The sequence below is a fragment of the Dendrobium catenatum genome, unplaced genomic scaffold (genome assembly GCF_001605985.2).
Source record: "Dendrobium catenatum unplaced genomic scaffold, ASM160598v2 fragScaff_scaffold_156, whole genome shotgun sequence".
In the NCBI taxonomy this organism is placed as follows: domain Eukaryota; kingdom Viridiplantae; phylum Streptophyta; class Magnoliopsida; order Asparagales; family Orchidaceae; genus Dendrobium; species Dendrobium catenatum.
Window position 1 is genome coordinate 3,562,963 of NW_021318618.1, and position 21,399 is coordinate 3,584,361.

General features: G+C 35.4%; 1 protein-coding gene and 1 non-coding gene across 4 annotated transcripts; one reads left to right on the plus strand and one right to left on the minus strand.

Annotated features, from left to right (window-relative positions):
- Positions 1–1,390: 1,390 nt before the first annotated feature.
- LOC114579027 lies at positions 1,391–1,517 on the plus strand. The gene has a single exon (XR_003699905.1). It is a non-coding gene; the product is annotated as a U11 spliceosomal RNA (small nuclear RNA).
- Positions 1,518–2,982: 1,465 nt separating this feature from the next.
- LOC110102178 lies at positions 2,983–16,685 on the minus strand. Of its 3 annotated transcripts, none has more exons than XM_028691967.1 (6): positions 9,908–10,964; positions 9,644–9,829; positions 9,330–9,428; positions 9,039–9,209; positions 8,314–8,478; positions 2,983–4,046 (listed from the first exon to the last, which is right to left on the minus strand). In XM_028691967.1, exons 1-6 carry the CDS (start codon positions 9,962–9,964, stop codon positions 3,645–3,647), a joined length of 1,080 nt encoding a protein of 359 aa, XP_028547800.1. In that variant the 5' UTR covers positions 9,965–10,964; the 3' UTR covers positions 2,983–3,644. The 3 variants fall into 3 exon arrangements, with proteins under 3 accessions (XP_028547800.1, XP_020686044.1, XP_020686046.1); XM_020830385.2 differs by lacking the exon at positions 9,908–10,964 and adding an exon at positions 16,309–16,685 and having other exon boundaries at positions 2,987–4,046; XM_020830387.2 differs by lacking the exons at positions 2,983–4,046; positions 9,908–10,964 and adding exons at positions 7,299–7,574; positions 16,309–16,685.
- Between the last annotated feature and the right edge of the window lie 4,714 nt (positions 16,686–21,399).

The following is a 21,399-nucleotide window of genomic DNA, read 5'->3' on the forward strand; positions in this document are numbered from 1 at the left end:
AAATATATAAATATGTGATATTCCTAAACATTCGAGGAAAAACAAATTTCGACAAAGAAAATTTGTAATTTGTAAAAAAAATTAGATATCTACCCATTATAGATCATCCCCTGTGGTTAGTCATCGACTGATTTTGTCTCCCATTGTTAGCAATTTATCAATATTTCCCATCAATTAATGCCCATCCTCAATCTTTGAACGATGTTAAACATTGCATAACATTTTTTTATTGATTGATATAGACATTTATTGTCGCCGGACATCAACCATTAATCAATTTCCAACCAACATCAAAAGCCATCATCATCAGACGTTTGTCAACAAATAATGTTCAATGCTTGTCTTCTCGATCATCAAATATCCCCTTATATAAATAAAACAACATAGCAAACTGCTATAACTCAAATTTCAACATTCTTTATTGATCACTGCTCAGTGCCAGCCAAAGATTAATTTTTTATCTATGTCTGTGACTAACTTCTTATGCTCATCTCCCAAGTAACTTGTTCATCTCTCATAACAGGAGAATGACCAAGCTGACAATCCCAAATCACTCTACTTTTAATATTCTCTATTAATCATCGTTTGATGTTTGCCAATAACCAACATCTACCATCCACTAATGTTTGCCGCCCATTAACCTAATAGCCTTATCTACCCTCTTACCGAGAGAAAAAAACATCATAATGGTCAACCATGTTCCTAACAAATGATCTCTTTCTAATCACCATATCCTCCCTCTTATTAGAATATTGACTAAGGTTTCGTTTGGAACTACTTTTTTATTGCTTTTTAAAACAGAATTTTAGTACAAAAATTAACAAACCTAAATCCACTTGTTACCATCAAGCCGAATATCTATATTCTATGCCAATACTTAAACAAGAATTCATGGTAGCACAAAGCTTACCAATAATATTCGAGAAATTTATTACCAAAGGTGCACAACCAAAATTGTCAAGATCAGATTTGAGTCAACTCAATCGACTAATGGTGCATTGACATGGCCAATCCATTATATTGAACTCACCAGATGAAGAGAGATTATTGGGTTCGGACACCAGACACAACTTACGTTCGGTACTTCACAGTATCGAGCAGTACTAAGCTCGATACTGTGAAGTATTGAGTACTGAGCAGTACCGAGCTCGGTACTGCTCGGTACTGAGTAGGAGGTGATGTGGCGCATTTTCATTGGGCTCCAAACAAGGCCGGTGTCCGAACCCAATAATTTGCTCCAAATGAAAGGCTTCATCAACCCCAACATCAACTAGCCATAATGAGATTGGCGAAGACAAATTCATCACAAGCCTAAGAGATGACTTGATAAAGTAGAATAAATCACCAAATTAATTCACCAAAAAACTCAGTCTCAAAGGCAAATTAATACAAAAAGGGTCGGTTGGCTATGTATGCCACGCACATCTTTTATTTGATGGGCGCTGTATGGTTATCAAGACATATGGCCGACATAATTTATGGATCTTATAGGGTTGGCTTGCCCGACTAACCCTACTTTAAAAAAAAAAAAGGCAAATTAATAGGTAGAACTTTCAACGTAGCTCAAAGTAGATGAAGTCGTCCAACTACTTCATGTGGGTCTAAGGTTTTGTTAGGGATGACTTTCTGACTGCTTCTTAAAGTAGCTTTTTAGTACAATAATTAAAATTTTTGAACTAGAAAGCTACTTTAAGAAGCAATAAAGAAGCTGTCCCAAACAAAACCTAAGCCTCATTTGAAAATTTCTATCGCATAAGTTGTGTATTGAAAAACTTACAACTAGCATAACATCTTTCTATGGCTGGCCGTCCTTAGGAGATATTATGTAATTTAATTATTTTTCTTATGTGGAACATTTCATATAGAACTATACCACTGCTCCCATTTGTAAGTAGGGTGTTAGAGGGCAAGTTAATGACTCAGTTTATTAACTCAAGTTAGAAAATTATTTTAAAAAGTAGTAAAAAAACATCCCAAGCGAAGCCTGTTTGGGACAGCTTTTTTATTGCTTCTTAAAACGGAGTTGTAGTACAAAAATTAAAAGTTTTGTACTAAAACTCCGTTTTAAGAAGCAATCAAAAAGCTGTCCCAAACAAAGCCTTAGTCACATGCATAAGTGTTGCAATGATTTATTATTATTATTATTATTTATAACAATTCTAGTTCTTTAAAGTTTAAACAGAATTTTTTTAGAGAAAGTGAGGAATAATAATTCTCTTATGATTCTGTAAGCATTTATGCATTTATAATAATTCTTTAGAAAGAAAACTGTAAGCATTTAAGCCTTTTTGCATTATTATGCTTATGTTCTGTTGATTTTATTAGTAAAAGGAATAATAATTTGAAATAGAATAATTAATCAAGTTCAAACACCTCCTTCACTATTTTAACCAACTAATCAATTTCAAATTTCAGCTCAAGTTTAATTTAACGAGTTTGGGTCAGCTAACAAGTTAGCTCATTTATTACGAAAAAAATCGGATTTATGCAAATGTTTAATTAAAAACTTAAGAAAAAAATAATTTTAAAACTTTTTTAATTTTGAATTTAAATAATTGAATTCTAATATATTTTATCTATGATTTACATAAATATTATTCAAATAAGCTAGATCATACATTGACAAGATAAGTCAGCTAGCTAATCAAATTTGACTTACTTATTAGCTCATTAATATATGCTCATTTGCCGAGTCAAATCTGAATTGACTAAGGAGCCCACTTGGCTTAATTACACTCCAATTAAAGCACACTTTTGTTGTGCTGTGAGTGCCCTGAATTTTGTGATAGTGAGATGTGCGAAGTATATATATATATATATATATATATATATATATATATATCCTGTTTTGCTCCCTCCTGATAATGCTTTTTAGTTTTTAGGAGTAAAAAATTAAAGCCTTCATAAAGAGAAATGATTAAGTGCGATAATTAGATCGTCCGGAAGTAAATCCAGATGTGCTACATCACCCGATACACAATAAAATAATAACGTCGCGCATCCTTATTCACTTCTAGATGACGTCGATAATCACACGTAATAATTTCTCTCCCAGAAGATAATATTTTTTTGTTTGAAGAGATGCCCTCATTGATTAAGCCAAGATCTGAACGCTTTCACAGTGCCTGAATGCTTGACTTCTCTTCAGAACAATATCACCTTCGTTTTGTTGAATAGAAACTTATTGCTTATGGCATCTTCAACGGAACACCATAAAAACGTATGGCGTTTCTTTGATCGCTCCATCCGAGCGGTATTTTTACCGCTATATGACGGCGGGTCGCAACCCGCCCCGCCATTTGTTTTTTTTTTTATTCGAAAATTAATTATTACTGCATTTTGGTGTATACAAAATGAAGTCTGGAAAAGAATATGCTAGGAATATTCTTTTTCGGTGTTAGAAAATGGAATTCGGTTGGAAACAAATTATTGTATTTTGATGTATTACTGCATTGTGGAGTGAAAAATGAGTTTTTCGGTTGGAGATGCCCTAAGCACTCAAAATGCCAACATTTAAACTTCGTTTGAGACAGCTTTTTTGCTGCTTTCTAAAACAACTTTTTATTATAAAAAATTTATGAATTAAAAATTTTTGTACTAGAAAACCGTTTTAGAAGCAACAAAAAGCTGTCTCAAACGAAGAGTTAGTCTGCCCTTTCAAGTTTCAGTTGAAGGAGAGGGAGTTCAGATTTTGGGGATGAGCTTGACCTTATTTCATTCGCATCTTCTCTTGGGGCAGGGGCGGCAGCAGGGGATGATGAATCTGGCTGAACAACAGAACTTGGAGAATCCGGCGGAGCATGAGGACATGATATGGCTGGGGAGATCACTTCAGATGCAGAGTGAGATGAGTACGGTAATGAAATATGTATAGCTCCATCGTCGGCATTATCTTCTATACGGTCGTCCAAGTGGACAACATCCTGCATTGTAAGGTTGTGGTATTCCACAATCTCTCTCAAGAATCGATTCTCTCGGGTGTATATGGAGTTCTCCTGTGCCAGCCTTGCCTTCTCTGCCAGCAGGGTCTCAAGTTGGAGACGAATCTATATTAATAGGAAACCAAAATCAAATAAAGTTGTGGAGCTGGTAATGATGGATGAAATTGTGAAGAAGCCACTTTGGCCAGTAATAATAGTGTAATGAAATAAATTTTTAAATCTAATAGATGAAAACTCTTAACTCTTTCAGTACTAAATTAAAATGGTGACCAAGTTCCAATTGTGTCGGAAGAATGCAATAAGATAGGTCTCCACAGTGCCATGTGTCAAGAGCTCGAGGCGTGCACGCTGATAACCTTATCCATTTTGATCAGTGCTACGGACATGGCAAAGCAGCTATGAACCTTGAAATTTTCAAAATGTGTAGCATTTTGTTATTGATGAGAAATTCATTGTAATAATTAAATTTTTATAAAATGAATTTTCCTGCGGCACTGAGTTGGCAAGCGCGGTGACACTCTAATCTCTTATTTACAGTAACCTCAAATTATGGATGCAGCGCAGCGACGCTGGCGCAGTAGACTGTAGCGCCACAACGTCGAACACTAAATGATATATATATATATATCCTCTAACCAAGCCATCCCCTTTCCATTTTTCTTGCCTTGTTGGGAAAACAGGAAGAGAGGAGGAGAAAAGGGGGCAAGAGGAGGAAAGAAGGTCTTCCGAGGCTTTTTTTGTCCGTTACTTCTATTACGAAAATTATTCTAATCATTGCAATTAACCTCTAATTTACATATGTTTTTGATAATTTTGAACTTAATTTATTTTCTCCCTCATGAAATTGATAAAAGTACAATATCTCTCATTTTAACGAACTTTTACCGTGTAACTTGTGGTATGTGGTAGATATCCTCATTCTAAATATTTTGACTTGTTTATATTGCAATTTCATCAATTAGCTTAGCAAAAATGACATTTTATTTAAAATGGAAAGAGTAAGAGTGGGTGCAAAATGACCAAGAGCTAATGTACTTAATCTAGATGTGAAATACATGATGTGCATACGGTTACTGCTCATTTAGCATATCATGTATTTTGGTATAATATATGTATTTTTCTAAGCACACTGAATAGTTCTACATGTTATGATATAATTGCATATGATTTGTACAAGATGTCTATTGTTATGATATACATGATATGAAATGTGTGTAAGAACAAACAAAATGAATGAACTGCTGTGCTAGATGAGAAAAATGAGATTGATGCTGATATAACTGATAAGACTAATGAGTGGAGACTTATGACTTATGATAGATATGACTAATAATAGATAAGGTTGATGAGACATGATTGATTAGACTAATGATTGATGAGCAATTAGACCGATTCTTGGTGGGTTTATCACATGACAAATGACTGATTCATGTTGGGTTAGCTAACCCAACATGAAAGATATATACATAATACAGGAGACATGATATGAGATACAAGATTCAAGATATACATGATACAAAACATATGATATATGATACGATTGATATAATTGATTTACCAATGAGATTGATTGATTGAATGAATGATACAAGAAACATAACTAAGTGCAACAAGACTATGATAGCCACTATTCATTGAAATATGATTTTTTACATGGATATATTTCATTTTGTGCATTGATTTCAATTATAGATTTTGGTGATTTGTTGGGTTTTGGTGCTCATTATGTGATTTTTACATATTTTCAAGTAAGGGTAAGGAACCGGTGGAGTGAGATTGATCTGGGCGGCAAGTTAAGGTTTTCTTTCTGCTTATGTTAATTTTTTATTTTGTGATCATGATATATTTTAGTAATTAGTTATTTGTATTGAGTATCATGATTATTGTATATATTATTTTTTGGGTTATGGATCAATGTTTATGATGTGATGCATGAGTTGAGTTACACTAGATTAATAACAAGATTTAAACAATAGCTTAACCACTTATATAATCATGCTTCAAATTAAAATCGATTACAAGAATTCATAGTGTTCCACTTGCTTAGGCAAAGGAATTACAAGGAAATTAGCCAAACAATTTAAGCAAATACAAAGGAGAATGCAAAGTTAAAAGCTAGTGATTTGAATCCAACAATTAATAAGGAGTTGTTCACCTTGAGGACTCTTCTCTCTTTTCCTACGAAACTAGGTTGATCGGCGGAAGATCGTCCACGCTAGAAACGAGGTTGCCACGAGGAGGGAGGAGCCAAAGAACATCGCCAAAGAGAAGGAACTTGGAGGTGGAGGTGGCACGGGAGGACGACTTTTAATGATCCACGTGTAGTCGGAGAATTGGTCGTCGAAGGCGTCCACTAATGTTGGTAAAATCCGGTCCAAGTACTCTTCGACGGTACTGTCGAAGCCAAATCCAACGTCGAAGAAAGGAGATCTTAAGACGTGGATATCTCCGTAGATGTCGTAGAAGAGTCCGTGATCAATGGCGGGATCCGCCATACACCATGGATTTGAAGACGAGCAATCACCAAGAGCCACCCAAGGATAGGAAGGGGCGGCTTGAAGAGGAGGAGGGGAGGCCGGCGGTAGAGGGAGGGAAAGGGGTTGATTTGCTTTGGAAAACTGAAGTTAATTTCAGTTTAAGGGAATTGGGAGGGAAAAATTGAGATTTGATTTTCCAATTAAAAGGCAATTAAGGCATTAAAGAAAATTTAAGTGAATGGAGCCATAGGGGGAGCCGGCTGTAGAGAGAGAGAGGGGGAGGGGGATTTGAAAAACTGAAATTAGTTTCAGTTTTGATGTAATTGGAGGGAAAAATATTTGGACTTAATTAGGATTTCAAATAAGATGGAGAGTTAATTGCCTAATTAATGGGGATTCCACATAGGGGGGCCGGCGGCATAGTTAGAGAGAGAGGGAGTTAGGGAGAGAGGGGGAGGGGTTTCCAAAAATAAAAGATGACTAGGAAAATTTTAAATTAAATCCAAACCAATTTAATTTTAAATTTGGATTCATTCAAAAACTTTCCATAAATAGAATTTCCAAATTTGGAAAGAAATTGAAATTTGAAATTCAAATTTCAATGAGAAGTAGGGGAGGAAGATGTGGGGAGGCGGTGGAGAGGAAAGAAGGCCGGCGGCAAGGTGGCCGGCGGGCGAGGCTAGGGTGGCGGTGGGTAGCTCTAGGGGCGGTGGCAACAAGGGGCTCGAGCTTCTTTGCTTCCTCTTCTTTACTTGGGATCTTCTATAGCGGAGAGGCAAGAGATTAAGGGTTGCAAGCCTTGTTTGATTTCTCCAAGTGAACTCACAAAGAGATCACAAAGAACTCACTAAGAGATCTCAAAGATATTGAACTCACAAAGAGAACAAAGCATAAGATAATTTCATTCAATAATTCATTAGCCTCATACAAGATACAAGAGCCATATAAATAGGCTCCCAAATGAAAGCAAGTACAAAAGCCTAAAATGCCCCTCGGGCTACAAGAGAAAACTAATACCCACAAGGGTAAAATGGGAAAAAACTGAAAATAAGCAAGTAATATATGAAATGTAGATACAACAAGTCATCAGTAGTAAAGACCCTCCATCATGGCCGTCGATCTCCGGTGTCGTCTCTGATAAACGCGTCGGAATCTCCTGTCGATGCCCCCATCAGTTTAAATATTAGATGAATAGTAACATATTTATATTTTTTTTCTATTTATATTATCTGAGATAAATTAGTAAAATCTGGTTGATGATTAAGAAGATAAAAATATACAATTTTTTTCAATTTAGATATTGGGACGACACATATAGTGAGTGTGACATTGATGGTGACAAACTCCAATGCCAGATCTATGTTTCAACCACCTTGCAAATGGGACCATGATAACATGTGATTCAGAATTCATATATTAATCCAATTCAGAGTTATAGTTTATTGCTACTGAGACACCTCATACTTGTAGAAATTCAATATGGGGGATTGCTAAAAAGTTACTATGATGGAAATAACCTCTCTGAGTGGAAGGCTGTGTACGTTAGCCCCTTTATAGATTCCACATTGATGGAGACTTCATAAACTGTGGCATGCTAATGTAAATTCAAGGATAGAAATGTTTCACAGAGGCATCTACACCTAAGCCCGCGTGACCTGTGGTTGATCAAGATTGAACTTCAATTATTAGACGACCAAGGCCATACATTGTGTTAGTCATTCTCGACAAGTAATTTTAACCATGGATTACAGAGGGCGTTATAACCACGGGTCTAAGAAGCACTTCTCTTACTAGGACTGAATCTTCAGGAAGTTTAAGGGAGAGGCACCATTACGCGAACTAAAAATACAACTATGGTGAAAGGAATTAGCCCTGGAGTAGAAGAGGATTCATACCAGGTCATCATCTTGGGTATGGTCTCCTTTCTCACGGCTCTCCCTCAGATGTTTGTTCTCCTCTACAAGCTGATCACATCTTTCCTTGGCAAAAGCTAGCTCAGCTTTGACGGTTTTTAGCTCTCTCAAGAGAAGTTTGGCCTTGGCAGCCATTGCATTTGCTAGCTGTAAGTATAAAATAGAAATAAGAAGAGAGAACACTCTTTTAAAATTAAGTAGGCCAGGATGCATGTAACTTGATATTTAATATATCAATTAAGGAAAAGGAATCAGAACACCGAAGTCATAGAAATTGCATAGAAAATTATTTTCGTGATTCAAATTGTAAAATTGTTAAAAAAATATGACGTAGCCAAGCTAGGTTGAATAGGAAAATCCGACAACATAAATTATTTATCTAGTTCAAATAATAAGATAAGCTGGTGGCAGTTCCTCCCATGTACTAGAATGAAAATGAACATGCAATATTCGAAATCTACTGAAAGAAAAAGGCTGCATTCTACATTTTCGCAAAGATATGCTGCATTTAGGAATCAATCATAGCAATTTACTTTTGGATGAGGGCAATTAGCACAAGAAACGTGTACTCGGCATTGACGGTCTGCAAGTGGCAATCTTAATATGCCTAAAGAATAAAAAGTTTCAGTGTGTCTATTTGACTGAGCAGTGTGAAAGAGTATACAGTCTTTCTTATTTAGTTCTGTGAAACACAGCTGCCACCTTACGTTTCGAGATGCCTTCAATGAATTTTCTTGGTCTGAAAGATTTTCAGAGAAATTTTCTGTAGCTGCAAAATCAATTTGATCTCGTGAACTGGCTGATTTTCTCCTAATTTGAATTTTCTCTGTTTCCTGAATGATGTCAGCTGCCCTACTCTCGACAATCATCAAACCCTCCTGACAGAAGCAATAGCAGTTAAAATTTTATTACCAACGAATCTGTAATGAAAAGCTTTTTAATTTATGGAAAAAGGGAAAATGAAGATAAAAAATTATCCGAAAATGATTCAATGATACCTCGAGGGCACTTTTTATTGTTCCTCCAATTTGATTAAGGGAAGAAGAAAGATTTTCAGACTTTCGAATGCTCCCCTTTGCCAGATTAGGCTGATTGAACTGCAATAAGCAGAGTGAAGTTTCGAAAGCATGATTTCCTTACATGTAGAAAACAAGATAAGCAAGGAAATGATTAGTGAGAGAACCAGAACATGCTCCAGGCTAAGGTAAAGTTACTTATTGGAAGCTATAAAACGAACAAAGCCAACTGTAATTAGAGAACAAGATTAATTACCTTAGCAGAAATTAAGAAATACAAAAACGATAAATCTCACCTGACTATCCGTTGATGTGTGCAGCATTTGGAACTCATTTTTACTGTGATCATTGAATTGTTGTGAAACACTATCATCTTCAAGTATTGATCTAGCTTTTCTAGCCAGAACACCCCAAAATCCATACTTCGACTCACTTCTTTCATCCGTAGTTCTCCGAAATGAGTACTCATGGTGAACAGGATCCTGCATTTGCATTCTACTGTTCTTAGATGAAGCAGAAAAGAATGAAACTCACAAATAAACATAATATAGGCACAATGCCTGAGGATTTTGGAAAGGTGCGCAAAGTTTTGAATGCCGAAATATTTCCAAAACCATGAAATAAAGATGGTCATAAATGATAGATGCATTGGCATGGTTCAGGCAGCTTCATTGTCCACCAATGCCATGAGAAGAAACAAGGATTAGTTATAAAAACACAAACATATATGCAGGCGCCCTTGCTTGGGACCAATTCTTTCAAGTATAACTATGGAAGGAGAGATTATTTTGTGCGGACGTCGAACACAGTTTATCATTCGGAGACCAATCAATATGTGCAACGTCAGCGGTACCGAGCCAGATACTGAGCAATGGGTGATGTGGCGCATTTTGATTGGCTTCCAAACGACGTTCGACATCCGCACATAATAATTTCACCTATGATAACAAAGCTTTAGAAATCTCTCTTCTTTTTTTTGAAGAGCTAAAATCTTCTGTTAGCCAGAATGAAGTTAATGTTGTATACAAACATTCTCAAGTGATTTAAGCACCCCAAATTCTTGTAAGCTATGAATAACACATTGTTATGAATATAAAAAAAACATAATTTGGACTATATAATAATATAATCAGCATAACAAACTCAAATATAGAATTCGAACTAAAATTAAGAACAATGTCTACACAATCGTAATTAAAATGTCAACCGTAAGAAGCTGTAAATTAAATTGACTTACTTTTATATATACTACTTAGCTATTAAATAACATCATATGATCAAATATAGAGATCAATAAACTAAAAAGTATTATATTCATAATATAAATAGACTAAAGTGAACTTCGCCTTAATATAATATTTACTATTGTCGAGCAATATTTGATTAAACTATGCATATAATTTACAATACCCAATTACATAGTATCATAATTATAAACAAATATCTTATACATGCCATATGTCCTTAAGGATTTGAAATAAATTTGGTCTATTCTACAAATCAATTTAGAAAATATAAACAAATCTGAATCCAAAAACCTATTAATAAGTTATAAATCACGCATCTCTCTTGTAAATATATATATTTTTTATACTCTTTAAGCACATATAATCTGCTTTCGTTACACAACTCTCCTTGGCCTATTGGTTGAGAGCTTAGGCTTTCAACTAAGAAGTTCAGGGTTCGAGTCTATGTGTATGCGTTGTGTGTGTGAGTTTGCCTTAAAATGGCCTAAATGTCCCAAAAAAAAAAAAAGTTTAAAAAAAAAAAATAATAATCTGCTTTCGTTATTCCAAAATAATGTATTTATTTTAATGGAAAACCTTGGTTCGACTGGTTGAGCTGATTAGTCCTTGATAAATGATCAAGTGCAGCCGAAGACTGAAGACAAGTAATTTTTCACAAATAATCATAATATTATTGTTTTTTTGAATTATCGTTAGCCATTCAACAGTGAAGCACGCATCTCACTTTTTTAAATCTCTAAGATTATGAGTTCTTCTCAAACCTCTTGCATAAGAAATGCTCAAATTCACTGTAAAAATGAAATTGATCCAAAACATCCACTTCCCGCGAAACTAACCCTTAAAATGAACGTGAATGCACAAAAGGACATTACCAAATCTTCTTAAAAGAAAGTTTATTTATGCCTTCCTAAGGCATCTCCAACAGAAAAACTCATTTTCCACTTCAAAATGCAGTAATTCATCTCCAATCGAACTCCATTTCTTTCTACTCTTTCACGCGCATCTTCATCTTGCTGCGAAGGTAACCATCTTTCTCGTCTTTCGCGCGCTTCTTCAGCGAATCGCGCTGACACAAAAAATTGACGTAGGTAAACAGTGTGGCGCCAATATCAGTGTTGCACTGTTCACCTACCGAAATTTTGGAGTGTAATTTAGCGTACGAATAGAGCAAATGGCGGACGGCATACCACCGTATGTTGTTCTGTTGGAGTGGTCTAAGGACTCGCAATAAACATAAGACATGTAACATATGTTAGAAGCATAAAATTGGTCACTCTTATTTGATAAATTGTTCATTTTTATAGTGGATTTGATCATGCAATGAAATTCAATTCATATCCAGAGAACTTCTACTTCCTCACTCCCCTTCCGTACAACCGATAGCCCTTCCAGCAGCCCTAAAAACCGCCTCCTGCTCTACCACTGCCTCCAATTGTTGTACAATTACTGGTTGTCCTCTATGACTGTTATCACTACCACCTGCTACATCCAGGTGATGGCCATCACTTGGATATAAGGGAAACAATAATTTAAGCGTTGTTACAAACATTACAGACTCAAAACAAAAAGGGCATCCTTCTATCCAGTACAGGAAAGCTGTTTGTTGTATATAACAATCTAAGACTCAAAAACAACAAGCAATTTGTTGTACCAATGTGAAGTAAATCTAAAACATCAAACTTGCTTGCCGTTATAACCATTCAGAAGAAAAATAATTTCTATTGTTGTCCAGTATAGTAACTTGTTATTTACATCAAGAAAACACAACTGATGCAACCTTAGTTTGATTCCTAAATCACTGGGGTTCCTCTCCAAAATAATTCCAATTCATATATTCCTATTAACTCTTTCTAACCGTTCAAATCTTTCATTGTGGACTCATATTATAATATTCAAGTTGTATTCGAAGCATTGATTCTTGGTGCATGAAACAAACAAAAAGATTAAATAAAAACAAGTGTGAGACGTTTTTTGTCTTCGAGTTGCATCAAAAGCCACTAAAAATTTCAGAGAGAAAAAAGGGGAAGAAGGTCAATTAATAGTTAACAAAAATTCTACCCCAATGACTAAAGGCTAAATTGATGGATTGATGGCCTCCGTGATAGAATGGACGAGGATGCAAATAACCGCACTATGACTAGTGGGCCAATTAATTGTCGTCCTCCGTCCATGCCAAATGGAAACATGGATGGATAGGATGAAGAAGATGATATGACTACCAATCAAGAAAGAATGTAACCATTCAAAATTAAAGCCAGTGTAGATTCTTACACATGATGTGCCAGTTGATGCCTAGAAGCTCGATGCATAGATTTACAAACTGAAGACTTACTTTACCTTATGCATATGGCACCAATGACGAAGTTGCCTTTGCCTAACTAAAGTTAAAGCAATATGCCCTGGGATGGTGGGATGGTGGAATGGTCATCTAAAGATGAATGGCCATCAAAAGGTGATTTGCGGGAAGTTCAAATCAGTTAATTAGTTGAGAGTTCAACCCAATAGCTTATGTTTAGTATAGATAGAAGAAGTGACATAGTATGTGACAACATTAAGTACAAAATGTGCAGGAATGCACCATAGAGTTTCATCATTAGGCTGTCATGTTTGATAAGCATGTACCTGATAAGCAAGCCGTTATTCTCTGCACAGCTCGGTGGCCACTACTGCAAGGCAGCTGCAAGTCTCCTGCAACCACAACCCCAGCCATTGATCACCAACCGAGTCATCTCAGCTGTTAGCTCACTAGGAACTAGTTTTACCTTAGGTTATGTATATACAGGCAAAGCCACTGTAGCACATATTATTACAGTAATAAATTTCATCCTGCTTCTACTCTCTGTTTCCTCTACATTCTCAGCTATCTCTGCTTTGTTTCATGGTATCAGAGCCCCAAGAAGCCTAGCAAGCTCCTCCTACCTGACCTCATGGCAGCCTTCAGCACTTCCAGCACAGCCAATACTCCCGCAGCCGATCTCAACTCAATGACAGAAACTACTATCCCCTCCTCCCTTAAGTTTCTCATGTCCAACACCAAATCCATAGCTCATATATAGCTCACAAGCAAAAACTACCCTATATGGCGGCTTCATATACTAAAACCATTTCAGCAAACCATTTTTCTGGCTACCTCACGGGAAATCTTCCTTGTCCGCCCAAACTCATCATCTCTACAGCTGGAACAACCAAACCTAATCCCGCCTACACAACCTGGCAGCTCTTAGACCAAAACTTGTCAACAGCCCTCTACTCTACCATTTCTCCCATATATCATCAACCTTCATAGCTGCCATGAGATCTAGGACACACTTAAGAAGGGGCTGCAGCCGACGAATAGGTCCCGTAGGATTCAGCTCAAAAACTAGCTACACAATGTCACAATGAAAGACTCCTCCATGACCCAATACCTTTCTACCATCAAATCTCTAGTAGATAATATCACTGATGCCGGCTCCCATCTCGACATAGAAGATATTATTCTCTACATCCTAAACGGCTTACCCCCCTCTTATCAAGCTTTCAAAACAGCATGTGCAGGACAAGCGCACCCTGTTTGATCGACTCATCCACCTGGGCCTCGGCTCCCGTTCTCCTTCTTGAATACAAGAAACACTTCCTCCTTCCCCTTGATACTAGTTTGTTGGTATTTCTTAAGGAAGCGCGCTTCTTCTTTGAATCTTGAGGGAGAGAGGGAGGGAGAGATAACAAAAATTTTATTGATTTGTTTGGCTAGGAGTGTTCATCTATGACAACCCCTTCAATTATATATATAGGCAAACTAAATTACTGAGAAAAAATAAAGTTAACTAAGGAACGACACAACCTAAAACTAGACCAAATCACAACACAATTCAATCAAACACTCATTTGCATGTGTTTTTATGGTTTTTTTTTTTTTTTTTGACTATTTGTATTTTTTTCTTCTTAATGAAATATTAAGAAAATTTATAAAATATTTAAATTTAAAATAGCATCATAAATTTATTAAAAATATTAAGTCATACCTTTGAATTCAAAAGTTTAAAATGTATTAAAAATTTATAAAGAATATAATAATGATCTCATCAAATCCAATTCAAATATTTTAAAAATAATAAAAAAAAAACTTATTTGTTTCATCATATCCAGAGTATCCTTCATTGCTAGACTCGATTTTTAAATTATTTATGTCCAACTTAAGAGAGATAAAAAATTAAGAAAGAAATTGAAACAAATCATCCAATGATTTTAAATTTTAAAAGAATGGGATGCTTTTTATAAAAATTAGGAAAGATATTTTATTTTAAAATATTTTTATTTATACTAATTATGATGAAATATTTAAAGAATATATAAAATATAATTAAATTAGAAATTAAATTTATTGGATGGCATCACAAAAGAAAGTGTCATCAACTTAAGGGTAAGTATGATGAACTACAAAGTAATGGTAAAAGTCTAAAAGAGATCAAGAAGTACAAAAGAAATTATCAAAATTTAGGTGCTTTGGCCTAAACTTGCGTCAAAGATAGCATAGAAATTGAATAATCCACTAGACTTAAAAAATTGTACGTTAATAATTATAATTCATACAAAATTGAAGATCAAACAAAAGTACCATTTGGTGTGCAACCATCTATTATGAAGTTGAGAGCTAGATATTCAGAACGAGATGCTAATCATGCTCCATTTGTACTCTTTTTTCCTTCACGCCAGAATGGTTTCTTATTATGATCAAGAAGAATTCTCTTTCTAAAATTAAAAATAGCAGGACTTTTTTCTTTTGAAGAATTCGAATAACTCAAGTTGCAAGCACCCAAAAAAATTTCTTCGTTTCTTTCTGAGATGATATCCCTCTCCTTTCCCTTCCTCTTCCTCCTATCTCTTAGTTGTTTTTGTTGTGGGATAGTTAAACACAATGCAATTATCTATTTATATATACTGCTTAGATATACTAAGTAACAAGCTTTAATTTAATTTAAATTCAGTATGTTAGCTACAATCTTGGAAAATTAAATATAAGAAATTAATCTTAACTTAGGTTAATCACTATCTCAAAAAAACCAAATGTGAATTGAGCTATGTAGCCACTATTTTTGAAAATCAACTGTGGAAGAATCTTAGATTGGTAGCCATCAATCTTGAAAAATTAAGATCAAATTTTTTTCCAAAAAATTTAATGAAATTAAACTTCACACTTAAAATGACGTGATTCTTTCTATCATTTTAACTAACAAAAAATGATAAATTTTGAAAGAGTTCCATTTTAAAATGGAGTTCTCTTATTGTTCTGAAGTTTTGCATGGAATCTTCTCTTTATTTCTGGCTTACTATAGAAGTTAATTTATAGATTACAAACAAAAATCTCAAATCCTTCCACATTCTCTCAGATCTCAAAACACATAAATAACCAAATTCCTATATGTACCTGCCAATGCCTCAATTCTTCTTAAACGCCAAAAGTTATATTGAAAATTTGAAATTAACAGAATTCAATTCAGATCAGATGACATACACCGCCCAAATACCAATTCCTTAATCTCAATGATCAGACACCTTTCCACGACTAATTCAAGCCCGCTAATTTAAATTGTTTTCTTAAGTCCTTCCAATCTAAACTCACAAATCCAATCATCCATCACAAATCAAATTCCCGCAGATCGACCTCGCCAACGAATCACAGAAACATCCCTATGGTGAAAAAGGGGGATTGCTATAAATAGAAGGAAATAGACCTGATTGGAAAAGGCGGAGCTCTGGCGCAATGAATCTCCATTGGCGGATAATCGGGAGGAGTCTTGGTGAGCGGCAGGGGCTCGGATGGCCTGAGAAGCTGGCGAGGACGGCGTGGATGCGGGGGAATCGCAATCGCCAGAAGCGGTAAATGAGGAGCTGAAGTCTTCGAAAGTGGACGCCCTTCGAGTCCCGTGCCTCCTCCGATACGCCATTGTCTAAGCCGCCTTGTGTCGGAGCGGGGAAGGGAGGAGGAGTTGGGCCATGCGAACGAAGCGCGGGTTCTTGTTTAACGAACTCTAGGACCATTGCAACGGGAAAGTCGTCCGCCAGAACTTCAACCGAAAGCCTATATCTCGCCTAAAGCCATCTCCAACCCAAAAACTCATTCTTCACTTCAAAATTATATTCTTTATTTTATTTTATATTTATTTTTAATCATATATTTATATTTATTAATTTTTGAATTAAACCTACTTATATATATATATCCTAAATAAACAAATATTTATTAAATAAAATAAAAAATACATTAGAACACATAGAAACAAAAAAAAAATGCAATAATAACCTCTTTCTTCAAACTCATTTGGATAATACCTCAATGATCTTGAAGGACCCGACGCTAATCTTTCAAATTATTAAACGGTCACTATGAGTTATTTTAATTTTTGTTGTTCGAACTTATTTTGTATTTTGATTTTTTATTTTTATTTTGATGAGATATTGTATTGCTCGATATCCAAAAATTTATATGATGATTTTATCTTAATTTATATATTAATGTTGTAACTTAAATAAAGTAATTATGTAAAAAAAAAATTTCTAAAAAATAATGTATTTATAAATTATTGATTCTGAATTATTAATAATACAAATCTACATATAAAAAAACCAAAAAGAATGACCTAATTTTCGGATTAAAAAAAATTAGCGTGGGTAAACAGTGCAACACTAATATTGGCGATGCACTATTCACTCCCGGAATTACACGTGATATATGGCATTCGATTGAAGCTTTTGGCGGACGACATACAAGTGTTTCACGTTCCATTACAGAGGTACAAAGTGGCACACAAAAGTAACTTATTTAACACTTCGATTTAAACTATGGTTTAAAATTGCGCAATAAGAGGCGCGCCTCAGCGTAATTTTTCCCCTTTAAGCCTCAAAGCCAACACAATGCGTTCAGGATTTGTGGTGTACGCCTCAAGTTTACTGAGGCGCGCCTCGCCTCACAGTTGAGAGGCGCCCGCCTCTAAATTTTTTTTTTAAAAAAAAAAACTAACATTATATATATTTGGTCGGTTCGGACCCCCCAACCCCTACGCGGTCTTCCTTCATTTCCCGAAAAAAGCTTTTCTCCATTCTTCTTCGAGCGACCTTTTTCCCTCTTCGTTCAGCGTCGGCTTTTTTCCAGAGTGAGTTGCTCTTCGCCTATTGCTTAGAGTTATCTTCTACGGCGAGTTGGGTTGGATTCTCCTTCGCTAGGTACATGCTCGATACCGCTAGGTACATGCTCGGTACCACTCGGTACAACAATGTTTGGTACCACTAAGTACATGCTCGGTATCGCTCAGTACATGCTCGGTATCGCTCGGTATCTTTTCATACAAACAACTTACGAATTTTAAAAACAATCAGAACTTCAAAATTACTCTTACAATAAAAATTTGTTTCGGAACGTTGCCCCCGGAAACCCCCGCAGGGGCACTACCCCTTGACCCCGCGATCTGAACGGGCAGGTCGAACCCCTGCTAGGGGACAGCACCCCTTTGGACCCCTTGCAGACCGGTATATTTTTGTATTCAATATCTTTAGTAATAGTTATTAGTGTTAGTCTACTTCTTCATGAGTGAATGCTTTGTATAAATTTTCTTAATGTAGAATGAGTGAAGCATTATGTTTAGGGATTCGATATATTGCACTAATATATTCTTCTCATAAATGATGGTCAGAAGTAAGAATAAAGTTGCATCAGGTCATAGAAAAGATCCAGCATAGAAACATAACACTCAAGTTGATGTAGGGGGGAAGTGATAAAACATATATTTATCTAAAATGCAATTACTGTGACAAAGTTGTGAATGGTGGTGTGACTAGGATGAAGGAACACCTTTCAGGATCTCACAAAAATGTTGCTCAATGCTCCAAAGTTCCTGATATTATAAGGGAGGAGATAAAGTCATACATGAATAAATCTACAACGTCAAAACATCTTGCACAGAAGCAATTTGAGGACGGAGTTGATGTTGGCTCTTACTACGGGAGTGAGCTCAACGTTAGGGATTCATCTTCTTCGATGAAACTCATTTCATCTAGGAGTGCTAGAGGGCCTATGGATCATTATATGATGGGCACATCAGAGGATAGGCCTGCTACTATACAGAAGACGCCTTCCATGTACTCGCAATATTCGACGTCCTCCTCCCAACTACTTTCCATCTTCATAGCCTCTTCCTCTCTTTTCTTTCTCAACTTTCTTCCAAGGAGAAATCTTATCTCAAGTGACGAAAATAGTGCACCATCATCATAAACCCTAGATATTGACGTGTTTATTTTCAATTTTCGCATCTAGTCCGGATTGGGTTGTCGGGTGGTAGGGTCATCGGGAAGTTAGAAAAGACGTGCAAAATATTTGTTTTTCATCGAGTCGGGTGGTAGGGTCATCGGGCCACTACGTGATGATATTTTATTGAAGTCCGGATGTAGAGCTATGTCTAAAGTCCTCACAAATTTTTTTTTCCAATGCCTGACTTGTAGCCGAAGGGAGGCTTCGGTGCATGATACACTTGATTATGCAGAATCCTACTACCACACGGTCATTCGCAGAAGATTATATTGGGAGTGAAATTGGGCAAATTGACTGGTAGACGGCTGTGATTTCGTGAAATACATATTAAAAAAAAAAGGGAAAATCCGTGTGCCACACTGCCATTTGAAAGAGGATGATTTATTGCGCTCTAAAGATTTTATGAAAATAGGATGACGAAGTTTTATGTTAATAATTAAATATTTTATGAAAAATTAACAAAAATAAATAAATGAAAAGAATATGAGTGACATCAAAAATTTTATGTAGAATTTGAATAGGAAAAATCAAAGGGTAACCAACTAAAATTATTCAATTATATAAATATTGCGTACAAATTATTACAAATGATTAATCATCCATTAGCAATGCAACAACGATTCGAAAACAATGCTATGAGGGTGGAGAGATTATTAGGTGTAGAGTGCAGACGGGAAGAACCGTCTGCACAAGCATTGGTACCTAACGGCACCCGCACTTGGTACTGCTAGGTACCGATAGGTACCTAATGCTTGTGCGGACGGTGCGCACTCTGCACCAATAATTTTTCCTGAGGGCGATAGTCTGCTAACGGTGGCAAAGGGGATTGCATAGGAGCTCTTTTAATTCATAAACAACGTGTCCTCTCTTATAAAGAGTGATTGACTATTTAAAGATTTTTTAGGGAGGCATACCTCATAAATAAAAATAAAATCTAGAACACTTCATCATATTATCTGCATTGATTTTCTATAATTTATATAATGAAGTTATTAATTATATTTTAACTATTTGATTTGGGCTTATTTAGACTTGAATATGATTACTTTTAGTGTCGGCGAGTTCATTTTGTCAAGGCATTTTATTTGACTATAAGTTTATTGAAATTTGATTTCAAATGGCCCTGATTTAATCCTAGAGTTTCCACTTTAAATATGCATAGATATTTGTGTTTGTTCAAACAGATTTTTGATGACATCAAAATTTAAGGTGCAAACTCTAACCAAAAAAAGAAAAAATAAATAAATTTTATCCAACTAGTAAAGGATAAGTTGGAGTTAAGCTCTAGAAGAATTTATTGAACTCCAAAAGAATATTTAGAGATGACAACAATTACTAACAAGCTTGGAACCAAACTTCAAAATTGTTTGTGACTTTCAGGATGGAATGAATGATAGTTTGAATTTGCTTTGGCCAATGTTAAAATGTATAAATAGAGGTAAAAAACTCTCAAGTAATTGAGTGGTTTTTATCTATATTCATTAAAGGTGTTAGTGAGATGAGTTCGATCAAATTTGTCTCATTAATAAACTCGCAAGTTCAACCTATTGAGTCTCAAGCTGAGCACGAGAGCTCAAATTATCACTCATGTAATATATGAGCTCGAATTCAAGCTTGACAAGACTTAACTTGTTGGCTCACGAGCTAGCTTGTGAAATCTCATCTTCCTGGAAAAGTTAAACCATGACTCTTAGGCTTCATTTGGGACAGCTTTCTTATTGCTTCTTAAAGTAGCTTTTTAGTACAAAAAATAAAATTTTTGTACTAGAAAGCTACTTTAAGAAGCAGTAAGAAAGCCGTCCCAAACGAACCCTTAATGTCTTATTAATAGCTCAATTTAAAAAGCACTTAACTCAAATGTCATTCATGTTACCTCCAAACACTTACGAGCTCCATACTTGAAAATAAACCTTATTTGAATGCACATTCTATGTCGAGAAATTTATGAGATATATACATTTAATCTGTCTTTCATTGATTCTTGTGGCATACAGTATATTGATCAACTACAATCAATCATCTAATGTAATTTTGAGAGTGTCTTTTGAAGTCCATAATAGGTATTGCTCTCATTCCTAAATCCCAACTTACAAGCAACATCTTTGACTCTATGTACACATTCTAAAAAAGTATTGCCAAACTATTTGCTTTGAAGCTCAAGCACATTATGCCTCATATTTTAATTCCTATTTAGTAAGCTTCCTTTACAAAAGGATTGCTTCTGATAACATTGGTTTGGCTAGCGAATTTTTGGGTGAATTTCAAATGGTAAGGAAAATAATAGGTTTTGTGCAAAGCTGAGCATATTCAAATCCTTCGATAATAGCTAGAATGGTTTAAAAAGAGTTCCCCCATCATATTCATTGATTCGATCAAGGCTTGCATTGAACATGTACAATATTTTGTTTGTATTAATGGAACTCTTGAGGAGTTCTTTAATTCCCCTTTTCAGTTGAGACAATGTTGTACCATTTCTCATTATCTCTTTTATATTACGATGGGTGATCTTTCTAATCTATTT